General features: G+C 44.3%; 1 protein-coding gene across 1 annotated transcript; it reads left to right on the top strand.

Annotated features, from left to right (window-relative positions):
* The first annotated feature begins 91 nt into the window (after positions 1-91).
* LOC132475215 (ubiquitin-associated and SH3 domain-containing protein B-like) lies at positions 92-25,843 on the top strand. The gene is made up of 14 exons (XM_060076219.1): positions 92-421; positions 12,007-12,060; positions 12,437-12,623; positions 14,309-14,507; positions 18,003-18,172; positions 20,882-21,090; positions 21,334-21,487; positions 21,644-21,773; positions 21,973-22,095; positions 22,374-22,466; positions 22,907-23,051; positions 23,154-23,260; positions 23,366-23,475; positions 23,852-25,843. The coding sequence occupies exons 1-14, from the start codon at positions 294-296 to the stop codon at positions 23,987-23,989; spliced, it is 1,947 nt and encodes a 648-aa protein (XP_059932202.1). The 5' UTR covers positions 92-293; the 3' UTR covers positions 23,990-25,843.
* The last annotated feature ends 200 nt before the right edge of the window (positions 25,844-26,043 follow it).

Genomic DNA, 26,043 nt, shown 5'->3' with positions numbered 1-26,043 from the left:
ATTGTAACTAAATATTAAAATTAAGTGTCGCCTATATTATCGCTGCATTCGCTTTAATGCACGATGCATCTTATCACCGCGTTCGAGCCATGGACATATTATAGAAGGTTCCAGCCTGTGTGAAAGGGGCGTGGCCATGCCTAGTAGGCCTGTCATTAGACGCTTCCCACAAGGGGGCGTTTTCCAAGGACCCACATTGGCTCGTGCCCCGCTGCCCTCCTAGTACTGAGCAGCCTCAGCTGCGCGCGCACTGTTATCTGTACGCACAGCGGAGTCCCGTGGAGCGGAGCATCATGGCCGCTCGAGAGGACCTGTACTCCAAAATCCTCCCGCGGAGACTCCGGCAAACCCGTCCTGGCACCGTGAAGTGTGGATCCAGTCTGGACGTCCTTTTATCCATGGGCTTCCCCCGACCAAGGGCGTGAGTTGGCCTGGCTATATGTTTTATATTATTCTCCAAGTAATTTGGTCCATTGAAGTCATATTTATTCAAGAAAAAGGCAGTGGAACTTGGATAACATGAGATGAATGAGATGAAGTCCATGGGGGCGCTCCTATCTACTGTCCCTCGCGTGTCGCGCTTGAACCTTCAAGCGCTCATCTCCACCGCTTCCACTCTGTCGCTCATCTCCATCGCTTCTGTCTGTCGCTCATCGCCACCGCTTCTGTCTGTCGCTCATCGCCACCGCTTCCGTCTGTCGCTCATCTCCACCGCTTCTGTCTGTGAGTCGCTCATCGCCACCGCTTCTGTCTGTCGCTCATCTCCACCGCTTTTTTCGCTAATCGCCACCGCTTCTATCTATCGTTCATCTCCACCGCTTGTTCATCTCCACCGCTTCTGTCTGGCGTTCATCTCCACCGCTTCTGTCTGTCTGTCGTTCATCTCCACCGCTTCTGCCTGTCGCTCAACTCCACCGCTTCTGTCAGTCCGTCGTTCATCTCCGACGCTTCTGTCTGGCGTTCATCTCCACCGCTTCTGTCTGTCTGTCGTTCATCTCCACCGCTTCATCTGACTTGTAGAAACACGCAAAGGTTCTTCTTTTTGCCTGAAGCAAAATGCTGTGGTTTGTTGAAGTAGGCTCCCCCCTGCCGCTATGAGTAGCCTGTACCTTCTCATTTAAAGCCACACCATGACCATGTCTGAGCCGCCTGTGTATGTAGATGTTCATCATGGAGGACATTTCATGATCCAAACTGATGCTCTTCCCACATTGGAGTCATACTGTCTTACTTTATGGAGTGGGACCCTTTAACAACAACATGCCTCAGACCATACCAGACTATATGCTCTGTAAGGTGACCTTGGGTGTCTTGAAAGGCGCCTCTAAATTAAATGTATTATTATTATTATTATTATTATCTTATACAATGTAGTTAATATTAGTAACACTCTATCTCTATACATAATACTAGTAGCAACCCCCTATTTCTATTCATAATGTGAGTATCTCTCTATTCATAATGTTGGCAACACTTTATCTATTCATAATGTGAGTATCTCTCTATCTCTCTATTCATAATGTTGGTAACCCCATATCTCTATTCATACCCTATATCTCTATTCATAATGTTAGTAACCCTATATCTCTATTCATAATGTTGGTAACCCCATATCTCTATTCATAATGTTAGTTACCCTATATCTCTATTCATAATGTTAGTAACCCTATATCTCTATTCATAATGTTAGTAACCCTATATCTCTATTCATAATGTTAGTAAACCTCTATCTCTATTCATACTGTTATTAACCCTCTATCTCTATTCATAATGTTAGTTACTCTATATCTCTATTCATAATGTTAGTAACTCTCTATCTTTATTCATAATGTTAGTTACTCTATATCTCTATTCATAATGTTAGTAACCCTCTATCTCTATTCATAATGTTAGTTACCCTATATTCATAATGTTAGTAACCCTCTATCTCTATTCATAATGTTAGTTACCCTATATCTCTATTCATAATGTTAGTTACCCTATATCTCTATTCATAATGTTGGTAACCCCATATCTCTATTCATAATGTTAGTTACCCTATATCTCTATTCATACTGTTATTAACCCTCTATCTCTATTCATAATGTTAGTTACTCTATATCTCTATTCATAATGTTAGTAACTCTCTATCTTTATTCATAATGTTAGTTACCCTCTATCTCTATTCATAATGTTAGTTACTCTATATCTCTATTCATAATGTTAGTAACTCTCTATCTTTATTCATAATGTTAGTTACTCTATATCTCTATTCATAATGTTAGTAACCCTCTATCTCTATTCATAATGTTAGTTACCCTATATTCATAATGTTAGTAACCCTCTATCTCTATTCATAATGTTAGTTACCCTATATCTCTATTCATAATGTTAGTTACCCTATATCTCTATTCATAATGTTGGTAACCCCATATCTCTATTCATAATGTTAGTTACCCTATATCTCTATTCATAATGTTAGTAAAACTATATCTCTATTCATAATGTTAGTAACCCTATATCTCTATTCATAATGTTAGTAACCCTCTATCTCTATTCATACTGTTATTAACCCTCTATCTCTATTCATAATGTTAGTTACTCTATATCTCTATTCATAATGTTAGTAACTCTCTATCTTTATTCATAATGTTAGTTACTCTATATCTCTATTCATAATGTTAGTAACCCTCTATCTCTATTCATAATGTTAGTTACCCTATATTCATAATGTTAGTAACCCTCTATCTCTATTCATAATGTTAGTTACCCTATATCTCTATTCATAATGTTAGTTACCCTATATCTCTATTCATAATGTTGGTAACCCCATATCTCTATTCATAATGTTAGTTACCCTATATCTCTATTCATAATGTTAGTAACCCTATATCTCTATTCATAATGTTAGTAACCCTATATCTCTATTCATAATGTTAGTAACCCTCTATCTCTATTCATACTGTTATTAACCCTCTATCTCTATTCATAATGTTAGTTACTCTATATCTCTATTCATAATGTTAGTTACTCTATATCTCTATTCATAATGTTAGTAATCCTCTATCTTTATTCATAATGTTATTAACGATCGACACGATTGCGTTGATCTCTAGATGCACATGTTGGCCTCTCCATCCAGCGGTGGTTTTTATGGGAGCTGTGACTGGCATGATGTTGTTGTGCTGAGCTCCCACTATAAACCCAGCCTCCTTGTGTCAGATAGCCTTCAGCAGCCCAGACACCCTGACCTCCTCCTCCCGTCTACTGCTCCTCTTGTTGTGGGAGAATAGCGGCTCGTTGGGATAGAAACTAAGAGAGAGAGAGAAGCAGAGCCATGCTCCCCCAGCTCCATTGTCTTGGGTGTTCACTCACTGTTCAGTCTCACTATAGGACGACCAAAACGGGTTTGATTCAAACATCTCTGGACACTCAGGAGGACTTTGGTTTGATGGTTAAGGAGAAAAAACCTTATCTCAGCGAGATGGAGATGTTCCATGTAGAGAAACGAAGAGAGGCTTCTCTTTTCTTCTTGAAGCTCTTCTACTATGATGTTTTTTTTATATCCAAAGCGTGCGCAGTGCGCACACGCACACATACATACACACATACATGCACACATACACGCATACATACACACACACACACACGTGGGGGTTTTGTAGTAACGGATGAATTACTGAGTAGTCTCCCGGCTGTGTCCTTGTCCAAGCGTGTTTTAAATGTGGATCTTGGGGCCCTTCAGTGCTCAGAGCCCCGCCCTCTCACCTCATGGGTATCGTGCTGCATTAGACTGGCCAGGAGTCCAGCCTGTCATCCTCCTCCTCTTCACTCTACACACAGGCTCACGTGTGCGCCCACACACAAATCCAAGGTTGCAAAATGTTCCTAGTTTATGCTTCCTGAAACTAGAGGTGCGTCCGTGGGGCCCTCCTTCACCAGAGGCCCCCACCTTCATTGGAGGGCGACGCCATCCCCGTGGGTTGGAGCCTCCTTTGAATGGAGTGGCCGCCTGTGGTCACTGTGGCCGGTTTGTAAGGTCTTCTACAAACCTAGTAGAGAGTTATCAATTATTCCTCGTAAAATGTATTACTGGTTTCTATGCATCATTAACCTTCTTCACAAATAGCTCTTTTTACATTCATGATCAGTTTTCACATCACTGTCAGAACAGGGTTTGGGGCCTTCTGGGTTGTATACAATTACAACCCAGAACCCAGGGTTCAATGCCAGAAATGCATGCATGTAGGTAGCCCAGATCAGTCCTGTGTGGGCACACAGGGTTTATTTAGTGAGGATGGTATTGGATTGAAAGGATCAGGAAGCAAAGTGGATTATATCTGGGTCTTAATCTCACTCCCAATTTAATGGTGTGTGTGTGTGTGTGTGTGTGTGTGTGTGTGTGTGTGTGTGTGTGTGTGTGTGTGTGTGTGTGGGTGTGGGTGTGGGTGTGGGTGTGTGTGGGTGTGTGTGGGTGGGTGTGCCTGTGGATGACATTGTGTGTGTAAGTATGTGCGTGTGGAGTGTTTAGCAGAGGTTCCTTTGCGTAATTCTTTGTATGTTGTTTTGTTGGATATGTACTTGAGGATCCTGTGTTTCTATGCGTGTTGGTGAGCGTACTTGGATGCGTGTGTGCGGTACATAAGCCATCTGGGCTTATAGTATGTTTGCCAGGATGGGGGACTGAACTGGATCCAAGAGCCAGTGTCCTTGTAGCTTCTGTCTCACACACACTCTGCTCTGGGACACTGCAGGGAACCACTGCCTTGGACCAATGGCCAACTCCATCCGCCCAACGCAAGCATTTCTGCCCCCGATGACGGGACTTCTAGAGGAAAGATGTGGTTGATTTCACCCTAGCAAGGGACATATCAGCTGAACTATTTCTAAACTAATCACCAAAGCTGACCCATTTCTCTAGCTTCTTAATTATCTGCTCTGACATTGTACCCTGCTACACACTGAACACGCGTGAGGAATTCCTAATCCGAAGATCTGAAATATTTGGGTGGATGAAAGAGTTTACAGCTGAGTTATGTAACCCATAGTGACGTTGAACTAAATATTCCTGATTTTTGTCCTTAATAACCATTGAGCAGACACGCCACATTACTGCCTCTGTATATTTTACTGATGCAAGCCATGACTTCATCAGATCATTTCTTGCTCTGCTCCTTTGGGAAATAAGAGCTAATCCGGACGTGGAGGTGAAGTGGAACATTTGTAATATCATGTCCTAGATTTCAAACAACCTACTTAATCAACAACTTCTTAAAGTAGGATTCATTTATAGATGATCATTTTCCATCTGACTAAGTAGTCTACAATATAGCAATTCCTATGTAAATTAATTATTCCTGTATGAAATATAGTGAGGAATTAATACATTAATGTCCTTTAATGTATTATTGCTTGACTTATTATTGCTGTTAAAACAACTTTTTGTTTTGATGATTTTGGCCCGACAACATACATAAAGACACAAATAGCAAAGTCAGCAGTAAACAATCTACATCTGACGATGTCATCCAACATGAAATACTAATGGCCCTTTTACAAAACAAGGAAAGACTTTACTCATCACAGATATTTGTGTTGTATTTAAAATCTCTATCCGTCTTTATGCCTGTATGTCTTTCTGTCAGTATGCCTGCCTCTCTGTAGGCCTGTCTGTCTGTCTGTCGCAATGTCTGTGTTTGTGCTGGTTTCTGCTGGGATGGAGGGGATCAGTGTGTGAGGGAACACTGAACAGTCATCTGGTATCTGTTGCTTTTGTCTGCCGTCCATCAATTAGGGCTAACGAGCGAGCAAGAGGACGGAGGGACACTGGGTTGTTTGTTGGGGAAGAGAAGAGGTTATGAAAGGCAACAAACACCAACGTCAACACAAACACCACGTGAATCTCCAACCAGCTTTAGCTGTTCATTATTTTATTTAGCGACCTACAGCCAGCTTTAGCTCTACATTATAAGCAGTCTCTTTTGTAAGTACATTAAGTTAGTGCATTAAACAAAGATATACCCTAAAAGCTGCAAGAATTATTAAGGTAGATACAGGGTTCATATAGCCAGGTGGGACAGTGGCAGGCCGGGGTTGTGCGTCTGATGAAGACTGTCTGGTAAGCGCAGTGTCTGATTTAGGCTGTCTGATGGAGGCTGTTTGATGAAGACAGTGATGAAGACTGTCTGATGAAGGCTGTCTGCTGACGGCTGTGTCTGATTGAGGCTGTCTGATGAAGACTGTCTGATGAAGGCTGTCTGCTGACGGCTGTGTCTGATTGAGGCTGTCTGATGAAGACTGTCTGATTGAGGCTGTCTGATGAAGACTGTCTGATGAAGGCTGTCTGATGAAGACAGCCATGCCCACTGGTATCTTCAATACATCCATGTTTACTTCCGACACTAGTTTGTTAATGTAATCTATACGCAGCGTTGTGTTCGTCTGGGACGAGTTATCCCATCAGGTGTTTCAGTGTTTCAGCGTTCAGTGTTTCAGCTCACCATAAACAGACGATCAGCGTGTTTGTTTCAGCTCACCATAAACAGACGATCAGCGTGTTTGTTTCAGCGCACCATAAACAGACGATCAGCGTGTTTGTTGCAGCGCACCATAAAAAGACGACCAATGTGTGTGTTGGAGGGCTGTTTAGGGCTTCCCTTATGTGTGTGAGTGAGCGTTCGCAGTGTGTGGTCAGGTTGGTAAACAGGATGTAGGAGGATGCATGAGGCCTAGGGGCTGTGGGGGGGGGGGGGGGGGGGGGGGGTGTGTCTGGGGTCAGCTGATCCGCTGCTGGAGGATCTGAGGATATTTCCCGACGAGTGCTTCCGTTGGCAACGCAACGGTCAACAACACGTTTTTTGCACTTGTTGCTTCAGTGGTGGCTGGGGGTATACCTGGAGTAAAACAGGGAGTGGCTCAGAACATCCCCACATCTGTCACGCTTCAAAGTTAGTCAGAGGCTAGCAACAGTCAGAATGGCTACAGGTTCTAGTTTTAAGATTTTTCTGTTAATTTCTGCTCATTTGAATATCCTTGGTGTTCTGAGGTGTTCTGAACGCGTGTTGAGCCCTTTGACAGCCATGGTGGACCCAGTGTCAGACGTCAGCACCTGTGTAATAAACTGACTCATTCTTCTTCTTTATTGACCTTTCGTAAAGGCCTTCATGTCACATCGGTTTCTGATGATCATTTCCATACACTACACTGACTCACAATTTTTTTTGTGCTATCCGCTATTTTGGTTCAAGGGGTATCCAACTCTGAGTAGCAAGAATCCACTTCTGTGGAAATGTGGTGAGCAAGGAGGTGGACAGACATTGTGATTCAGCCTCACAGCGGCTCATCTTGTTAGCTGCTTGTCCCACAGGTAAATGGCTGCAGATGTCTGTCTCATGAGGTAACCCTATGAGGTACGCAACACTTTGATTCATACGATTTAAAAAGCTGCACACAGACGGGGGCTGGGGGGGTCTCCTCACGAACCACTTTCAAGTCATCGCGATGGACCAGTACCATTTGCTTTTCTCCGATGAAGAACAGATATGTTCTTCTCAGAAACACTTATTCCTTATGCTAATTCTAATGTTTACTTATTCAGTGTTTGGGATAAGCAGTTCTTCGTTAGTAAGAAAACCATTTGGTCACCATGGACTATCTCTCTCCATTATTTGCATACAACATGCTAGTCACTATCTCCGTTATTTACTGGAGGAAAGGAAACAAGAAGTCACATTCTCCTCACACACACGTCGCTGAACTCCTCATCAGGGTTATGTTTCACCACGATGTGCTGCCTAAGAGGTGCATAATGCTTCAAAGGGGCTTTGCACCTCTCTGCGCACTCTCTCTGACTCTCTGGTGGCTTTGTGGTCACCTGGTGTGTGTGTGGGCGTGCAGCTGCCAGCATCACACACACACACACACACACACACACACACACACACACACACACACACATGTACTCACGCTACAGCAGCTCTGCTGCCTCAACTGAGGTACGCATCTGCACTCCTGCACCCTGGATGTGGCATGCTGATGCTGATATGAATCTGCTAATAGCCCACACACCACATGAATTCCATAGGCACATTACAGACTGCTCTGAGGAAATACCCTGCACCTGTTTCTGCCACCCCAAATGCTTTAAGAACACGCCTGCACCTTAGAGCTTACCACACTGATGTCCCTCTCTCATCGTTCTTCTGAGCCAACAAGCCTTCAACAAGTGTGTAAGTGTGTGTGTGTGTGTGTGATTCTGGCAGCTCACACCTACACACGCACCCAGTGACCACAAAGCCACCACAGAGAGACAGACAGAGTGTGCAGAGAGAAGCAAAGCCCTTTTGAAGCATTATTCACCTTTAAGGGGGGCAGCACATCCTGGTGACTCATAACCCTTATGAGAAGTTCAGTCTGCAGGGCAAGGCATAATCTAACACAGAGACAGCCATGCACTATCCAATGCATCATATAATACAGAGACGGCCATGAGCTATCCAATGCATCTTCTAACAGTTTGTGAGGTGTATGATGGGGTCGTAAGTGATTGTTATTCATTGGCTACTTTTGGTGGGGGCAGGAATCAGGATTGTCGTCCATCATTTGGGTGGTTCACTCCCGATTGAAAGGTTCTGGGGTCAAACCCCAACGACCGCAGTCTCCCACCTATCCATGAGTATCTATAACATCTAGAAATGAGTCACTGTCTGTTACTAAGCCCTGTTGGAGCAAGAAACTTTCAACCACCTGATTCAAAAAAAGAATAGTGAAGAAAAGTAGTAAAGGTTTTAGTAAGCCCGACACATTGTGTTTCATAGGAGCAAGAGCAAGGAGATCTGCCAAAACATTCTTCATTTCCTTCCAGGAAAGGTACGCAGACCAGAACTACCCCTCCAGAAAAGTGTTTGAGCTAAAGGAACCCTGCCCTCGTATTCCACATATACATTTCCCTGTGAAACAGATTCATACGTAAAAATAACATAGAAACGTTTGTCATCCAAACAGAACGGGTTTGAACTGAAATAAGTGATTTTTGGGGTTCATGTTTTATTCACACTAAAACAATCTCACTCAAGACGGGCAATTCAGCACCGTTTTGAAAAAATTAATCTCTGTCTATACTACACACCTTTTAGAACACATCCATTGACCTTTCAGGTGCACGATGCGTACGGTGGGCATACTTCATAGGGCCACGACAGAGCAGGGATGCTGCGTCAGGACTGACTGACCCAATAAGGAGCGCTGCTGACAGGACAGGCCTCGGCGTTTCCAGGAGGCTCAGGCTGGAGTAGTGTGGGCGTCAGAGTCTTGCTTTTTGTGTGGATGTGTCCTTACTCACCTCAACACTAACCCCAACCCTTCATTGAGTGAGGATAATCATGGAGGGCAGGTGATTGTTGTTGAGATCATTCCCTCCCTCCCCCCCACGCAGGTAACTAACGAGGAAATATCAATCAGGCCCTTTCTATCTCTTTATTTGTTTGTTATTATTATGCTCTTGTTATGGTTGTTGCCCTGGGATAGAATCATCATCTCCCATGTGCAACTTCACCCCCCTCCCTGGAGAACCGCAATCAGGAATCAATGCTAATCATATTCATGGCTTGGCCAAAATCAGTCGTTACAGCAAAAGCCTTTCATCATCAGGAGCGGTGCAAGGACCTTGCTCAAAGGCAGGTCAGGCCATGCCTGTTTCTGTCTACCGTCACAGCTACAGGCTTAAAGCTCCTCCACCGGCCTCCACCTGGAAAGGGCAAGGTCTCAGTAGGGGAACAGTGGGGAGAGATGAGAGAAACATAAGAAGTATTCTGCGCTAGGCCAGGGAGTGACACTGACCTCTATCAAACAGGACAAAGGGCTACAGTAAAAAGACTCAATCAGAACGTTGGACATCTGGGCGCATGTGCGTAATGCTGTTTCAGCTAAATAAAGCGCTAGGTCAACAGGAAGCAATGAGATAAACAGGCAAAGTGAAACAGCAGCAGGGGGAAACCACCACAGACATGAACGAAGCCTTCCTTCTAGCAGCCGTACAGCCCTGTCCCGGACAAGGCTTTCCCGTCCTCCCCGTCACATGTTGGCTCTTCCACATCCGCACGCTAAGATCTGCTGCAGTTACTGAAGGGGAGGAGGGGGCTGCTAGGGTTTCAATTATTTACAGCTCCTCGTTTTTCTGCTTTTCTTTTTCTCCCATTGCATTGTACCCTGTCGAGTAAATGCTCGGTAGAGAAAATGAAAGAAGCAGAATAACTAGGAGCCGTAAATAATTGAAACCCCCAATTGGCCCCTCTTCACCTGATATATACATTTTAATGCTCTTATCAACATGGAGAAGTGAATCGGCTTGCCTTGTGCAAATGTTTTTTTATTGATAACAACATTGGCATACAAAAAAACATTGGACGATACAAAAAAAAAGCCTATAGTGCAATTAAACGATGAACATACAAACATACTGCGTTGAACATAGCAGTCAGGCTACTGCTTCTTTGTTTTGAGCCAAAGAAAAAAAAAAAAGAAGAATTGCGTTAATTGCGCGATAAAAAAATGTACGCTGTTAAAATTGGTTTGCGTTAACGCCGTTAATAACGCGTTTAACTGACAGCACTAATATATATATATATATATTAGTGCTGTCAAGCGATTAAAATATTTAATCGTGATTAATCGCATTAATGTCATAGTTAACTCACCATTAATCTAAAAAAAAATTCTATGCTAAATATCCCTTGATTTCTTTGTCAGATTAATTTTTCTCATGTTAATGCTCTTTTCAACATGGAGAATTGCATCGGCTTGCCTTGTGCAAATGTTTTTTTATTGATAACAACATTGGCATATACTGATCAAAACCCTCCCTCCTCACCCACCAGTGCCTTCTCGGACTTGCCCCCCTCTACCTTCAGGAACTCCTCACCCCCCCGACAACCTCACGTACACTCCGTTCAGGATCCACTCACACCCTCCAAACCCGACATACGAAGCTGTGCACCATGGGTGATCGGGCCTTTTCTGCTGCTGCCCCTAGACTATGGAACGCCCTCCCTGACCACCTGAGGGCTCCACAGACTACAGCTCTTTTTAAACGGAACCTCAAAACCCATCTCTTTAAAAGAGCATTCAGCTAAACTTTCTTTGAGGTTCCCCCTTTTAATCGTTTTTTTTTCTCTGAAGCACTTTGAGATTCTTAAATATAAAGTGCATTATAAATAAAATGTATTATTATTATTATTATTATTATTATTAAAACAGGACGATACAAAAAAAAGCCTATTGTGCAATTAAACGCTGAACATACAAACATACTGCCTTGAACATAGCAGTCAGGCTACTGCTTCTTTGTTTTGAGGCAAAGAAGATTTTATTTATTTTTAAATAAAAAAATTAATTGCGTTAACCGCGCGATAAAAAAATTAACGCCGTTAAAATTGGTTTGCGTTAACGCCGTTAATACCGCGTTTAACTGACAGCACTAATATATATATATATATGTATTGGGGCTTTCTCATCATATATATATACATATATATATATATATACATGTATATATAAATCTATATATCAGTGTGTATATGGCCTCCTCATCTGATATATATATCAGTGTGTTTATGGCCTCCTCATCTGATATATTTATTCGTTTGCATCGGTGAAAAGCAGGGGCCTGTATACTAGGTCTGCTGTATCACAATATGAATGTTGATGTTCCCGTTTATTAGGTGGACAATAGAAAAACTTGGCAGACTTCCTGTGTCTATAAAAGCCTACTTCGTCTCGTATTGCTCACTGTTGCTTTAGTCTGTAAGAAGAAGTGAAATGTGTTACAAAGCATGAACTCAGAAACACTTCCTGTGGTTCTGAAATGTTAATAGATCCTTTTCTGTGCTACTTTTAGTTCTGTAAAACATGTTGCTTTCATTCAACATCTCTCAATCTCATTTCAAGACACCTTGCACCTTGGAATTTCCTCTTTTTGACCATCAAGATGATTTTCAATTAATCAACTCTCTCTCTCCCTCTCTCTCACAGTCTGAAAGCTTTGGTTTCTACTGGAGGCCGAAACGTACAAGCAGCCTGCGACTGGTATGTTCAAGCCATCAAACATACAGTACATGCATCATACCAGGGTCAACAGTCACACCGTAAATGTGTCTGTACTGCCCTCTGCTGTACAGAAGTAGTATCACACAATCTGTAAAATTGTAACAGAACAGTCTCACCATGTAGTCTTATCAAACTTCCTGTTGTGTAAATGACAATTAGCCATCATACTTATTTAACATTATTATTGTTATAGTAGTCGGTCAGAAGAGGATTCACCAACAGACAGTCAGTCGGTTAGAAGAGGGTTCACCAACATTAGGAGTCAGAAGTCGACGACGTCACGATATGTTGTTGATGTAATGGTGTCGTAGTTTCCACATGTGTTGTAATGTGTCGGCCTGCTGTGACTGTACAGGCTGTTTTCCCACGTGGACGACCCGTTCCTGGACGACCCCCTACCCAGGGAGTATGTGCTCTACCTGCGGCCCAGCGGACCGCTGCAGAACCAGCTCTCCCACTTCTGGCAACAGAGCCGCGTCAACTGTGGCAAGAACAAGGCCCACAACGTCTTCCCCCACATCACCCTATGCCAGTTCTTCATGGTGAGCCTCTGGAGGAGGAGTCTCTCTGGAGGAGGAGGAGCCTCTCTGGAGGAGGAGGAGCCTCTCTGAAGGAGTCTCTCTGGTGGAGTCTCTCTTGAGGAGTCTGTCTGGAGGATTCAGCACACCATGCTCTGTGTATTGAGTTCCTCTGGAATAAACCTGCTGCCTCCTAGGGGTCTAGGGTGGAGGGTACAGGCCTACTGCCACCCCCTAGTGGTCTACTGTGGAGGAAACAGGCCTACTGCCACCACCTAGTGGTCTAGTGAGTAGGGTACAGTCCTACTGCCACCCCCTAGTGGTCTAGTGAGTAGGGTACAGTCCTACTGCCACCCCCTAGTGGTCTAGTGAGTAGGGTACAGTCCTACTGCCACCCCCTAGTGGTCTAGTGAGTAGGGTACAGTCCTACTGCCACCCCCTAGTGGTCTAGTGAGGAGGGTACAATCCTACTGCCACCCCCTAGTGGTCTAGTGAGGAGGGTACAATCCTACTGCCACCCCCTAGTGGTCTAGTGAGTAGGGTACAGTCCTACTGCCACCCCCTAGTGGTCTAGTGAGGAGGGTACAGTCCTACTGCCACCCCCTGGTGGTCTAGTGAGTAGGGTACAGTCCTACTGCCACCCCCTAGTGGTCTAGTGTGTAGGGTACAGTCCTACTGCCACCCCCTAGTGGTCTAGTGAGTAGGGTACAGTCCTACTGCCACCCCCTAGTGGTCTAGTGAGTAGGGTACAGTCCTACTGCCACCCCCTAGTGGTCTAGTGAGTAGGGTACAGTCCTACTGCCACCCCCTAGTGGTCTAGTGAGGAGGGTACAGTCCTACTGCCACCCCCTAGTGGTCTAGTGAGTAGGGTACAGTCCTACTGCCACCCCCTGGTGGTCTAGTGAGTAGGGTACAGTCCTACTGCCACCCCCTAGTGGTCTAGTGAGGAGGGTACAATCCTACTGCCACCCCCTAGTGGTCTAGTGAGGAGGGTACAATCCTACTGCCACCCCCTAGTGGTCTAGTGAGTAGGGTACAGTCCTACTGCCACCCCCTAGTGGTCTAGTGAGGAGGGTACAGTCCTACTGCCACCCCCTGGTGGTCTAGTGAGTAGGGTACAGTCCTACTGCCACCCCCTAGTGGTCTAGTGTGTAGGGTACAGTCCTACTGCCACCCCCTAGTGGTCTAGTGAGTAGGGTACAGTCCTACTGCCACCCCCTAGTGGTCTAGTGAGTAGGGTACAGTCCTACTGCCACCCCCTAGTGGTCTAGTGAGTAGGGTACAGTCCTACTGCCACCCCCTAGTGGTCTAGTGAGGAGGGTACAGTCCTACTGCCACCCCCTAGTGGTCTAGTGAGTAGGGTACAGTCCTACTGCCACCCCCTGGTGGTCTAGTGAGTAGGGTACAGTCCTACTGCCACCCCCTAGTGGTCTAGTGAGGAGGGTACAGTCCTACTGCCACCCCCTGGTGGTCTAGTGAGGAGGGTACAGTCCTACTGCCACCCCCTGGTGGTCTAGTGAGGAGGGTACAGTCCTACTGCCACCCCCTGGTGGTCTAGTGAGGAGGGTACAGTCCTACTGCCACCCCCTGGTGGTCTAGTGAGGAGGGTACAGTCCTACTGCCACCCCCTGGTGGTCTAGTGAGGAGGGTACAGTCCTACTGCCACCATTGATTTAACATGGACGGTATTTGGACTGCCCCCCCCTCAGTGTGCTGACCAGAACGTGGAGGCCCTGTGCGGGGCCCTCCAGGGCACCGTGGCCCAGTGGAGGGGCCGCTTCCCCAGCCCGCTGCCCCTGGACCTCTACACCTCCTCCAACTTCATCGGCCTCTTCGTGGAGGAGCAGGTGGCCGACGTGCTCAAGCTGTTCGCTGCCGACTTCGCCACCGAGGCGGCCCGCAAAGCAGGTAACTAACTCAATATAGGTCACACCTTGTAGTGATGTGTACTAACTATAGACAGGTCACACCTTATAGTGATGTGTACCAACTGTAGACAGGTAACACCTTATAGTGATGTGTACTAACTATAGACAGGTCACACCTTGTAGTGATGTGTACTAACTATAGACAGGTCACACCTTATAGTGATGTATACCAACTGTAGACAGGTAACCCTAACCCTAACCCTAACACCTAACCCTAATGATATATACTAACTATAGACAGGTAACACCTTTTAGTGATGTATACTAACTAAAGACCGGTTCCACCTTATAGTGAGACAGGTTACACCTCATTGTGATATATACTAACCATAGACCGGTAACACCTTATAGTGATATTTACTAACTATTAGGGATGTAACGGTACACAAAAGTCACGGTACGTACCTCAGGTTTGAAGTCACGGTACGGTACAGGACGGTACGGTTCATAGTTACTTGTTTGTCAACAACAGAGAATGGCCGTAGATCAGCAGCAATGAAAACACCAATAAACCTGGTTATGGCGCATTTCTGAATTCCCAGACAGACTTGTTGAAATAGAGTCGTGAGCTGGGTTTGCACAGCTCGTTATTTTTTCACAGCAACGGTGATAATAACACCTGGATGGTGCCTTTTCAAATGCGTGTGCATGTTAAAGTGCTGTACGCAGAGACAGAGAGCCCTCTACGTAGGCGGAGAGCCTGTCGGAGTCTCGGAGACCCTCTCCGTAGCTTACGTGCGCATTCAAATATTTTGAACTATCCGTTGACGCAACGGAGACAGCAAGTGCTGTGATTGGTCCTCTAACAAAATCCTTTCCGGAATCACTTCTCCGGTTTGCCATTGCACCTTATTTACTTTGTACATTGTTTACTTTGCACATTAAGGACCAATAAAACACCAAATAAGATTTGAAAAGCTTTGGAAGTTTATTTACAACACTGCTTGCATGGTTGGTCAACATATAAGATCGATCGGGTGACGAATTGCATTGTGTATCCAACTTCCCGACGGAGACCTGCAAATGCTCGAGGGGTCTCCGTGGTTACGGAGTCGGAGTAGTATACTTTGGCTAAACGGTCTGGGGGGAACTCCGACTTCAAGTTTTAAATTCCGCATCGCAAAACAAGCCTTTACATTCACCATATTAACGGTCCACCTCTGTAACCACCCAGAAGTGCCTGTGCCGTGACGGTTCGTTACAAATACGTCTATCGTTACACCCCTACTAACTATAGACAGGTAACACCTTATAGTGATATATACTAACTATAGACAGGTAACACCTTATAGTGATGTGTACTAACTATAGACAGGTAACACCTTATAGTGATGTGTACTAACTATAGACAGGTCACACCTTATAGAGATATATACTAACTATAGACAGGTAACACCTTATAGTGATATATACTAACTATAGACAGGTAACACCTTATAGAGATACTAACTATAGACAGGTAACACCTTATAGAGATACTAACTATAGACAGGTAACACCTTATAGAGATACTAACTATAGACAGGTAACACCTTATAGTGATATATACTAACTATAGACAGGTAACACCTTATAGTGATATATACTAACTATAGACAGGTAACACCTTATAGTGATATATACTAACTATAGACAGGTAACACCTTATAGTGATGTGTACTAACTATAGACAGGTAACACCTCATAGTGATATATACTAACTATAGACAGGTAACACCTTATAGTGATATATACTAACTATAGACAGGTAACACCTTATAGTGATATATACTAACTATAGACAGGTAACACCTTATAGAGATACTAACTATAGACAGGTAACACCTTATAGTGATATATACTAACTATAGACAGGTAACACCTTATAGAGATACTAACTATAGACAGGTAACACCTTATAGAGATACTAATTATAGACAGGTAACACCTTATAGAGATACTAACTATAGACAGGTAACACCTTATAGTGATATATACTAACTATAGACAGGTAACACCTTATAGTGATATATACTAACTATAGACAGGTAACACCTTATAGAGATACTAACTATAGACAGGTAACACCTTATAGAGATACTAACTATAGACAGGTAACACCTTATAGAGATACTAACTATAGACAGGTAACACCTTATAGTGATGTGTACTAACTATAGACAGGTAACACCTTATAGTGATATATACTAACTATAGACAGGTAACACCTTATAGTGATATATACTAACTATAGACAGGTAACACCTTATAGAGATACTAACTATAGACAGGTAACACCTTATAGTGATATATACTAACTATAGACAGGTAACACCTTATAGAGATACTAACTATAGACAGGTAACACCTTATAGAGATACTAACTATAGACAGGTAACACCTTATAGAGATACTAACTATAGACAGGTAACACCTTATAGAGATACTAACTATAGACAGGTAACACCTTATAGTGATATATACTAACTATAGACAGGTAACACCTTATAGTGATATATACTAACTATAGACAGGTAACACCTCATAGTGATATATACTAACTATAGACAGGTAACACCTTATAGAGATACTAACTATAGACAGGTAACACCTTATAGAGATACTAACTATAGACAGGTAACACCTTATAGAGATACTAACTATAGACAGGTAACACCTCATAGTGATATATACTAACTATAGACAGGTAACACCTTATAGAGATACTAACTATAGACAGGTAACACCTCATAGTGATATATACTAACTATAGACAGGTAACACCTTATAGATATATATACTAACTATAGACAGGTAACACCTCATAGTGATATATACTAACTATAGACAGGTAACACCTTATAGTGATGTGTACTAACTATAGACAGGTAACACCTTATAGTGATGTGTACTAACTATAGACAGGTCACACCTTATAGTGATATATACTAACTATAGACAGGTAACACCTTATAGTGATATATACTAACTATAGACAGGTAACACCTTATAGTGATGTGTACTAACTATAGACAGGTCACACCTTATAGTGATGTATACTAACTATAGACAGGTCACACCTTATAGTGATGTGTACTAACTATAGACAGGTAACACCTCATAGTGATACTAACTATAGACAGGTAACACCTTATAGAGATATATACTAACTATAGACAGGTTTTTACCTTAAAGTGATATATACTTAAATGTACCCCAAACTAGGCTTATCAAAACTTATTTTGACAATGCTCACATGAGAAACGCTGTGGCAGTTTCAAACAGGGCACTGTCCCCCATAGCGACAAACCATTCACCATGAACCACTGACCAATGACACCACTGCCACCAGCCCTTCCTCCGCTGCCGGGCTCCTGGAGCTCAGTGAGGAGACCATGAACCGGCCTGACTACGAATACACAAGCGCTCCTCCCTGACTCTCATCCCTCCTCCTGGTTTCTTTGGGGCAGTAGCGCTGACGTGTCTCTTCCTGTAGAGGTGCAGGTGGAGCCCCACAGGAAGCAGCTCCACGTGACGCTGGCCTACCAATTCCCCAGCCAGCACCTGGCCACCCTGGAGAAGCTGGCCCGCGGCATCGAGGTCAAGCTGGGCTGTGATTGGCTAGCTGTGCTCTTCTCCAGGGACATTCGTTTTGCCAACCACGAGGTATCTGACCTTAACAGAGTAATAATACACACATTTAAACCTTTAGGAGCATTTTTACCATACTTAGAAGAAATAGTGGAGGTTATTATTGGGTCTCAGTAGTTGTGTATAGTAAAACACATATCATTGGGTTTAGTAGTAGTATATGGTGAAACACATTTGTCTTCCTCTACAATTCCTACACCCTTCATAACCTCATAAATTATAAATTAACTAATAAAACATATTAAAACTACATATACATATATGTTTATATATGTATATCAGAACGCACGGACGCACACATACACCGCACACACGCACACACAGACATACACACCACATACACACACTCACACACACACACACGCACGAACACACACACGCGCGCACTGACGCAGACATTTCAAGACAGGCAGCGAAGGACACCGCATACACACACAACGATAACATGTCAATAACACAGTGGTGAATTTTGTCTACAGAGTCCACCACATGACTACACTTTGTTTCACAAACGTAATATTGCTCTCGTCCTTGAGCCTCCCGAAATGTCTTGCAATATTGATATCCCCCTGCCGACTGTTTTAGTTGTTTTATTTTTCTAATGTTTTGTGTGACTGTGTGACTGTAGGCTATACTGTTGCCTGTCTTGGCCAGGTCACTTGGCCAGATGTCTAATCTCAATGACGTATCTTCTGGTAAAATAAATAATAAATAAAATAAACATCTTAAACTCTCACGTCAGGCAGCCAATGTACAATCCGCAATCTTGCCCTCACATCCCCTTTTTCTCCCTCTCCCCCTCCCCCACACAAGCCCGTGCTTTATTTCACTATAGTCAGGTAGGTTGCTGCCGTAGCTGTTGTTCCACTTAGTTCATTTCACTAAGACACTACACAATTTTCAGCTGTTTGTTATTATTATTTTCAACTATAGTAGTTGCCATGCATTTTTTAAATGTCATTTCACTTTGAGCCCTGAATAACAATAAAAGCTGTTGAATAATTTATTTGCATGCATAGTATACTAAACTTTCCAATGAACAATTACCCCTGTAACCCATAAATTGACTCATTTTATAATGTAATCAAATGCTCATACACTAGCTGCTTTCAGACACATGTGTAAGTCCTGATATTCTCCTGCTATTCTCCTGATGGGCCGTATGTTCGAACAACATATCCTGACATTTGTACCCTGAAAATCTTGTGAATAATACTACCCCTGAGGTAGTATTTTCTCTGTAGGAAATGTAAATGACCTTATATGTGAATGAGGAGTAGAAAGTTTATATTTCTCCCACCACTTGAGTGGGCGTGTTGATGACGCTTCTGCCTGTCATTGAGTGGCCCCTTAAATGATAATCAGCCTGTTGCCTTTTGTTCTCTAAATGGTTAAAATATATTTAAATGTTGGCACTGCCTTTAAGAGTCATTCGTGTTGAACTGAAAAAAATGTGTGAAAACGGATTATAAGTAGAAAATGATTATGCTTGCTTCATAACTTAAGAAGAAAATTATTATTCTTGCTTCATTACATAATAGGTGAACCAAAATGTTATATGTTGTAACATTATAGGCAAAATGTTATTAGATTTTGCGCTCAGAAATACATTATCGACTGGGGTTTCCACATTATAGCTATTGATTTAATAACAACTAGTGGTTGAGCGTGCGCAATGAGAAACTGTAGTATAAAACTGTAGTATATTTAACATATGGCAGTGTTCCCCCAGAGTGTATCTTAAGCCTGGTTGGGCTTCCATTAAACCCCTATACGGAAGGCCTTTTGGAGCGGTGGCTTCAGTCAGATAGAGGCAGCCGTCTCTATTTATATTAGCATTGGTTCACTTGGCATCAAGACTTAAAACAAAGTGAACACAAGGAGAGGATGACTTGAATATCGGTTGCCATTTCTTTTGATTCTGCAAACAATTTTTATGTTTTTTCTCCCATGAGCTCCAAACCAGGGTTGTTTTTCAAACGATAGCTTCACCACCCGCCAGCCTCCATCATGTTGCGTATCATCCTCTACCTATCAGTGCAACTTAACCAAGCGTTCTCCCACTTTATATCAGACCCTGCCATGCATGTGCCTTTCTCATATCTTGTTATTAAAGCCCTGAAGACGACAGACTGTTGATGCCCGGGGCGTAATCTGTCCCTGAGCGGAGCGTATCGATGCTCTGTCTATTGGTGACCCTGCCCTGGCTCTTGCCCCAGGCCTGCATATGACCACACACTGGAGGCACAGAACATCCATGACCTTTCTGAGGAGCGTCTCGCAGTAGTCTGGGTTTTTCCCACGCCTATCTCATTCATAGAGCATATGGGATATTGATTCTAATCCTTCGAAGGGTGTAGTACGATTCCCCAACAGCCCCTCAGGCTCTGGGTTATGGTTGCCTCCGGGCACTAGGACCTTCCTGTCTCCAAAACCACCTGGCCAGGTTTCAAGGTTCCCATTTTCAGTGGGATGGAGATGCTTGTGGACAGTAGGGGTACACCAGACATAAATAGGAAGCATAATCTGCTCTGAGGCTGAATGACCTCACATGATAGTTGTGTGACACTGAAAAACACTGAAAACAACCAGCTTGGTGTTTTGCTTTCGCCAGTAGTATTTTGCCCTTAGTTTACACTAACAACAAAACTATTTATGGTAGCTCAAGCTGCCGTCCTGTCTACCACTCTATATCTAATTCTCTGTGGCGTCCCTGCCCTGCAGAGCCTCCGGGTCATGTACCCCTACGTGCCCCAGAACGAGGACGAGCTGGAGCTGGTCCCGGGGGACTTTGTGTTCATGTCCCCCCTGGAGCAGGGCGGGGCCAGCGAGGGCTGGGTGCAGGGCAGCTCCCTGGCCACCGGGTTGACCGGCCTGCTGCCCGAGAACTACGTCAGCCGCGCCGACGAGGCCGACGCCTGGGTGTTCCATGGGTGAGCGGGGGGGTCAGTCACCACAATAAATGGTGACTGAAAAGAGCTATGTAGGCTCCATTAAGAATGGGTTTCCTCCTAAGATGATCGACCCGATGAACGTATCTACAGATTGATTATACAACCAGTTTTAAGATACTACTATCCCCCTATCAGCCATACCTATAGTGTCTACTCTCTTGAGCATGTAGGACAAAGCTTGTGGGTTTGCCCAGGATTTACCGCTTGTTTTGCCCTCCCTAGTTCCCATTCGTTCTTCAGCTGTGAGCCCAGCTCTGATAGGACCAGCAGGGAACGGGACCGGGGCTTGTTTGATGGGCTGCTGGACAGCCGTCGCCCTGACCACACCAGTCCAGGGGACACGCCCTCCCTCAGCCTCATCTGCCACCCGATGCAGGTGAGCATGATGGAGGAGAACCCCTCTATTAGAGTGAAGAGGAGCTGTATTCCTGGTTTGAACATTCGAGTGATGCCTTGTGGAAAGGCTGGAAATGTAATGAGAATGGGAGCAATAGAAAAAGGCAGTGGAATGAGGGTCAATTTTGCTCTGTAGGTGCTGAGAATGGCCGGGGGCAGCGGTCACACGCGCACGCCTAAACGCACACTCTTTGTCTGTCGCCATGGAGAGAGGATGGATGTGGTCTTTGGGAAGCACTGGCTCTCTCTCTGCTCCGATAGCAAAGGTCAGTATGAACCAATAGCATTATCTTAGAATAATGCAATGAAAAAATCGGCATTCTATATTCAATTCAATTCAATTTTATTTGTGTAGCCCTTAATCACCATTACAGTCTCAAAGGGCTTAACAGGCCAAATATTTATGACACTCTTGACTATGCTCTCATGGAAGGCATCATTCATGATTCTGACGTCTGGCTGCAGGTCGATACATGCGCTCGAACCTCAACATGCCTCCCAGCTTACCGATGTGGAGCGGGGGACAGCGGGACTATGACATGGACGCCCCCATCACTGTGTTAGGGTCCACACAGGCACAGCTAGTGGGTAAGTCCTCTGCCCCAGCATGCAGGCCCCTCACTGTGTTAGGGTCCCCACAGGCTAGTGGGGGGTCCTGACCCTGCCTACAGGCCCCTTACTCTGTGAGGGTTGTCACTGTTAAGTAACAACGTCACAGTAGACTCCAAATCGTACGACGTTTGTATTCATACAGAACGTTCTGATCTTGTGATAATGGGATTTGACTTGTGTTGGCTTGGTTTGACCGTTTCACCGGTGGTCAGCAGCAGAGTGTGGCAGGCGAGACTGAATGTGTCTCTGTTCAGGTGAAGCTCTGCTGGAGAGGAACACGGTCCTTGACTTTGTGTACTGCTCTCCCTCACTGCGCTGCGTGCAGACGGCACAGAACATCCTCAAAGGTGAGAGTTGCTCATTACCAAACCCCTCAGCCATAGTGGCCATGTGAGTTATGTTAAGGCACGATGTGTAACATTGCCTTTAAAAAAGGTACTGCAGCCCAATGCCCAGTGATGGAGAGACCTGTCTCTCCCCCTCCTCCCCAGACTAAAGCTCAACTGTGTCGCTGTGTTTGTGTGCCAATGTGTTTCATATCTGGCAACCCGGGGTATTCAGAGAATAGTGAAGCTGTTTTCCGAGTACGTTTATCCTGGTTTCAAAGGTTTCTGTGGTTTTAAACATACTGTCACTTTATCAACTGGCCCTAATTCATCTCTCTCTCTCTCTCTCTCTCTCTCTCTCTCTCTCTCTCTCTCTCTCTCTCTCTCTCTCGCTCTCGCTCTCGCTCTCTCTCTCGCTCTCTCTCTCTCTCTCTCTCTCTCTCTCTCTGTCCTATATGCAGGCATGCAGCAGGAAGGCAAGCTGAAGGTGCGAGTGGAGCCAGGGCTGTTTGAATGGACCAAGTGGGTGTCTGGGAGCTCCCTGCCTTCATGGATCCCCCCTGCAGACCTGGCCTCAGCTCACTTCTCTGTGGACACTTCCTACAGGTGAGACATGAGCAGACACTGCAGTCTGTACAGTCCCAATAGCAGCTCTGAATAGTATCGTTGCTTCAAATCAATTTAATCAGTGGCCTTTACCTTTTGCAGACCTTTCATTCCCATCAGCAAGCTAACGGTCTCTGAGTCCTATGAGAGCTACATTAGCCGTAGCTACCAGGTGACCAAGGATATCCTGTCTGACTGCCAAAACACAGGTGAGGGACAGACATGATTAGCTTTGAGTGTGTGAGTGCTTGTGTGTGTGCATGCATGCACGTTTGTGTGGTGGTGGACTAAGAGTACATGTTCTCTGTCTCCAGGAAGCAAGGTGCTGCTGGTGGCCCACGCCTCCTCCTTGGACGCATGCACGCGCCAACTCCAGGGCCGGGGGCACCAGAGCCCCCAGGACTTCATCCAGGTGGTCCGCAAGGTAGGCCCACGTGGCTATGGGCTGTTCCTTCTCCCTAAAGCAGCCGGTGGAGAGCAGAGAGGGTCAGAGGAGAAGCCCTCCCCTTGCTCATCCCTTCTCCCCATGGAGAGGTGCTGAGGGAGGACACGCCTGTGTGTGTGATGTTAAAGACAGAGAAACAGGCCCTGAGGTCAGAAGGGCCTGTGGGCTAGTCAGAGCAGGCAGAGCCAACCAGAGCAGATATCCTTACATTCGCTAGCAGATGTTTATAATGAATGGCATTCAAAGCTCTGAAGTGTTGAATCCTTATGGGACCTTGTGTTGTTTGTGTTATGAGGTTACTCGACTGGTTTCCTGAGTCCCCAGTGAACCCCCCCCCCCCTCCTCCTCCTCCCAGGTCCCTTACCTGGGCTTCTGTGCCTGCGAGGAGCAGGGGGACGTGGGGCAGTGGCAGCTGGTGGACCCCCCCATCCTGCCCATCACCCACGGCCCCAACCACAGCTTCGACTGGAGGGAGAGCCTGCTGCAGGACTGACCTCCGCCCGCTCCACCCCCTCCTCCAGGCCCTCTGGCTGGTGGTCGTTCCCTGGGGACGCCGGTCTCTTTCTAGACCCTCGCTCAGGTTCTGTCCCTCCACCTCCACACTTTATACTGCTGATTCTTCAAAAATGATTCCTTGTCAGATTTGTTGTTGTTGTTGCCACGGCAACTGAGGGCTAGCCATTACTCAGGGGTCCAATCGTTAAGTCCAGTGTCGAGCAACAGCTGTAACTATGGAAACAGCTAGACGTGGCCATGGTGACAGGATGCAGCCATATGGAGGGTAAACCTCCCCGTACGTTTAAGTAAGACAAGTTCTTCGCCCCCCCCACCAGGGAGCGACAGCAGTTCGTCCATGGAAGGAGAAGATGCCAATAGCCACTTTAGAAACTTGAATAAAAGGATCTTTGTGTTTTCTCCTGATTTGACTAACAGAGGCATGGTCAATGTCTCTGATGGGGAACGTGGATACTGAACCCTGACTACTGCTTTATGCTTTACACATCAAACCACTCTCTTGACGTTTCTCTCCTAGGCATGTGTGTGAGTCCTTCTAGACATGAAACCGCATCGAGAACCGCACAGAAGTGCACATCGACAATCCTGCAGGGGTCTCTTGTGTTTGGACCAAATCTGAGGCTTTTACCGCTGGAAGAATATTCCCAGTGGTTCTAGGCTATTTATTTTTAACTATCGCTTTCTTTTGGTTATAAATATACATAAATAAACAGACACAACAAGAGTCCTTCTCATAGCAGCATGCCGTGAATTATGCACCATACCTCAGGTATTATATGCATTATTAAGCACATATATGCAGAATTCACAAATGTATATTTTATTGGTTGATCAGCTGTGTTATGAGTGCCTCTTCTTAACAAAAAATAACATGCAAAATTAATGTCTTCTTGCACACTGTCTGGCCGATATTTAGATATGATAAGATGCAAACTATATCATTTAATATGGGATACATTGTAAAATGAGTTATGGTTAACCATAACTTTTAAGTGAAGCTACCTGTCGTCCATACTTCAACTCTCCCCACGTCCCATCAACACCTCAAACTAACTTGATCGCCTTCATCAACGGTTTCTCAACATATAAACAATGTGTTGTACTGAATTAGGGGAGCTTGGCTCAATATGCATCTTATGAAGAGAGACACACCTGTTTGGTTTGTTTGGGTTATGGATGAAAGTATATGAAGAACACAGAACAAAAAAAAGAGAAATATACATTGTATTGAACAATGTGTTTGTAACGTAGCTTTACTGACACAGGGTTGCAAAAAGTGTGTGCGTGTTTGTTTGTGTGTGGAAGGGGGTCCGATGTGGCCCTTCATTTGATGAGCATGGGACGCACAGGACAGTGTCAAGGTTATTTATATCTGAATAAGGGTCAAGGAAGAAGCCATGCTCCTATTTACAGTGTTCTGTGGTTTATTTATCGTCACAATGTAGGCCTATCTCAGAGTGTGTACAGTGGTTAATTTATATAATGAGCTTATTTTGAATGAAGCACATACTGATTTATAATATATGAAGGGGCAGAGCAGTTTATGTGTAAGCCTGTCTATTTTGTGTGAAATGTAGCCACAAATCCTATATGTTATTTACAGAACTGTAACCTATATTTTCATATGGTGTTTAGAATGAGTTGAAATGATTCGATTTATGAGACAGACAAATTATGTGTGTAATTTTCAACAAAATTTACAATAAAATAAATGCTTAATTACAATGCAAAGCAATAAACACAAATGCAGAAAGAAGGAACTAAAGCGAGTTGTTTTATTTTAAACAAATACTTCTGAATTCTGTAAAATCAAAATAAAATGTTTAAACCAGTTGCTTGTGGGGTTATGTGGTGTTTCATCCTAAAGCACCTCACACATTTCACCAACCAGGGGTGTAGCTTTTTTGATTTAAACTTCCACACCCCACTGAACAATGCTTTTGATCCTATCTCTCTGATTTAAACATCTACACCCTATTAAACAATGCTTTTGATCCTATCTCTCTGATTTAAACATCTACACCCTATTAA

The sequence above is a fragment of the Gadus macrocephalus genome, chromosome 16 (assembly GCF_031168955.1).
Source record: "Gadus macrocephalus chromosome 16, ASM3116895v1".
NCBI classification, from domain to species: domain Eukaryota; kingdom Metazoa; phylum Chordata; class Actinopteri; order Gadiformes; family Gadidae; genus Gadus; species Gadus macrocephalus.
This window is presented reverse-complemented; position numbering and strand designations above follow the sequence as displayed.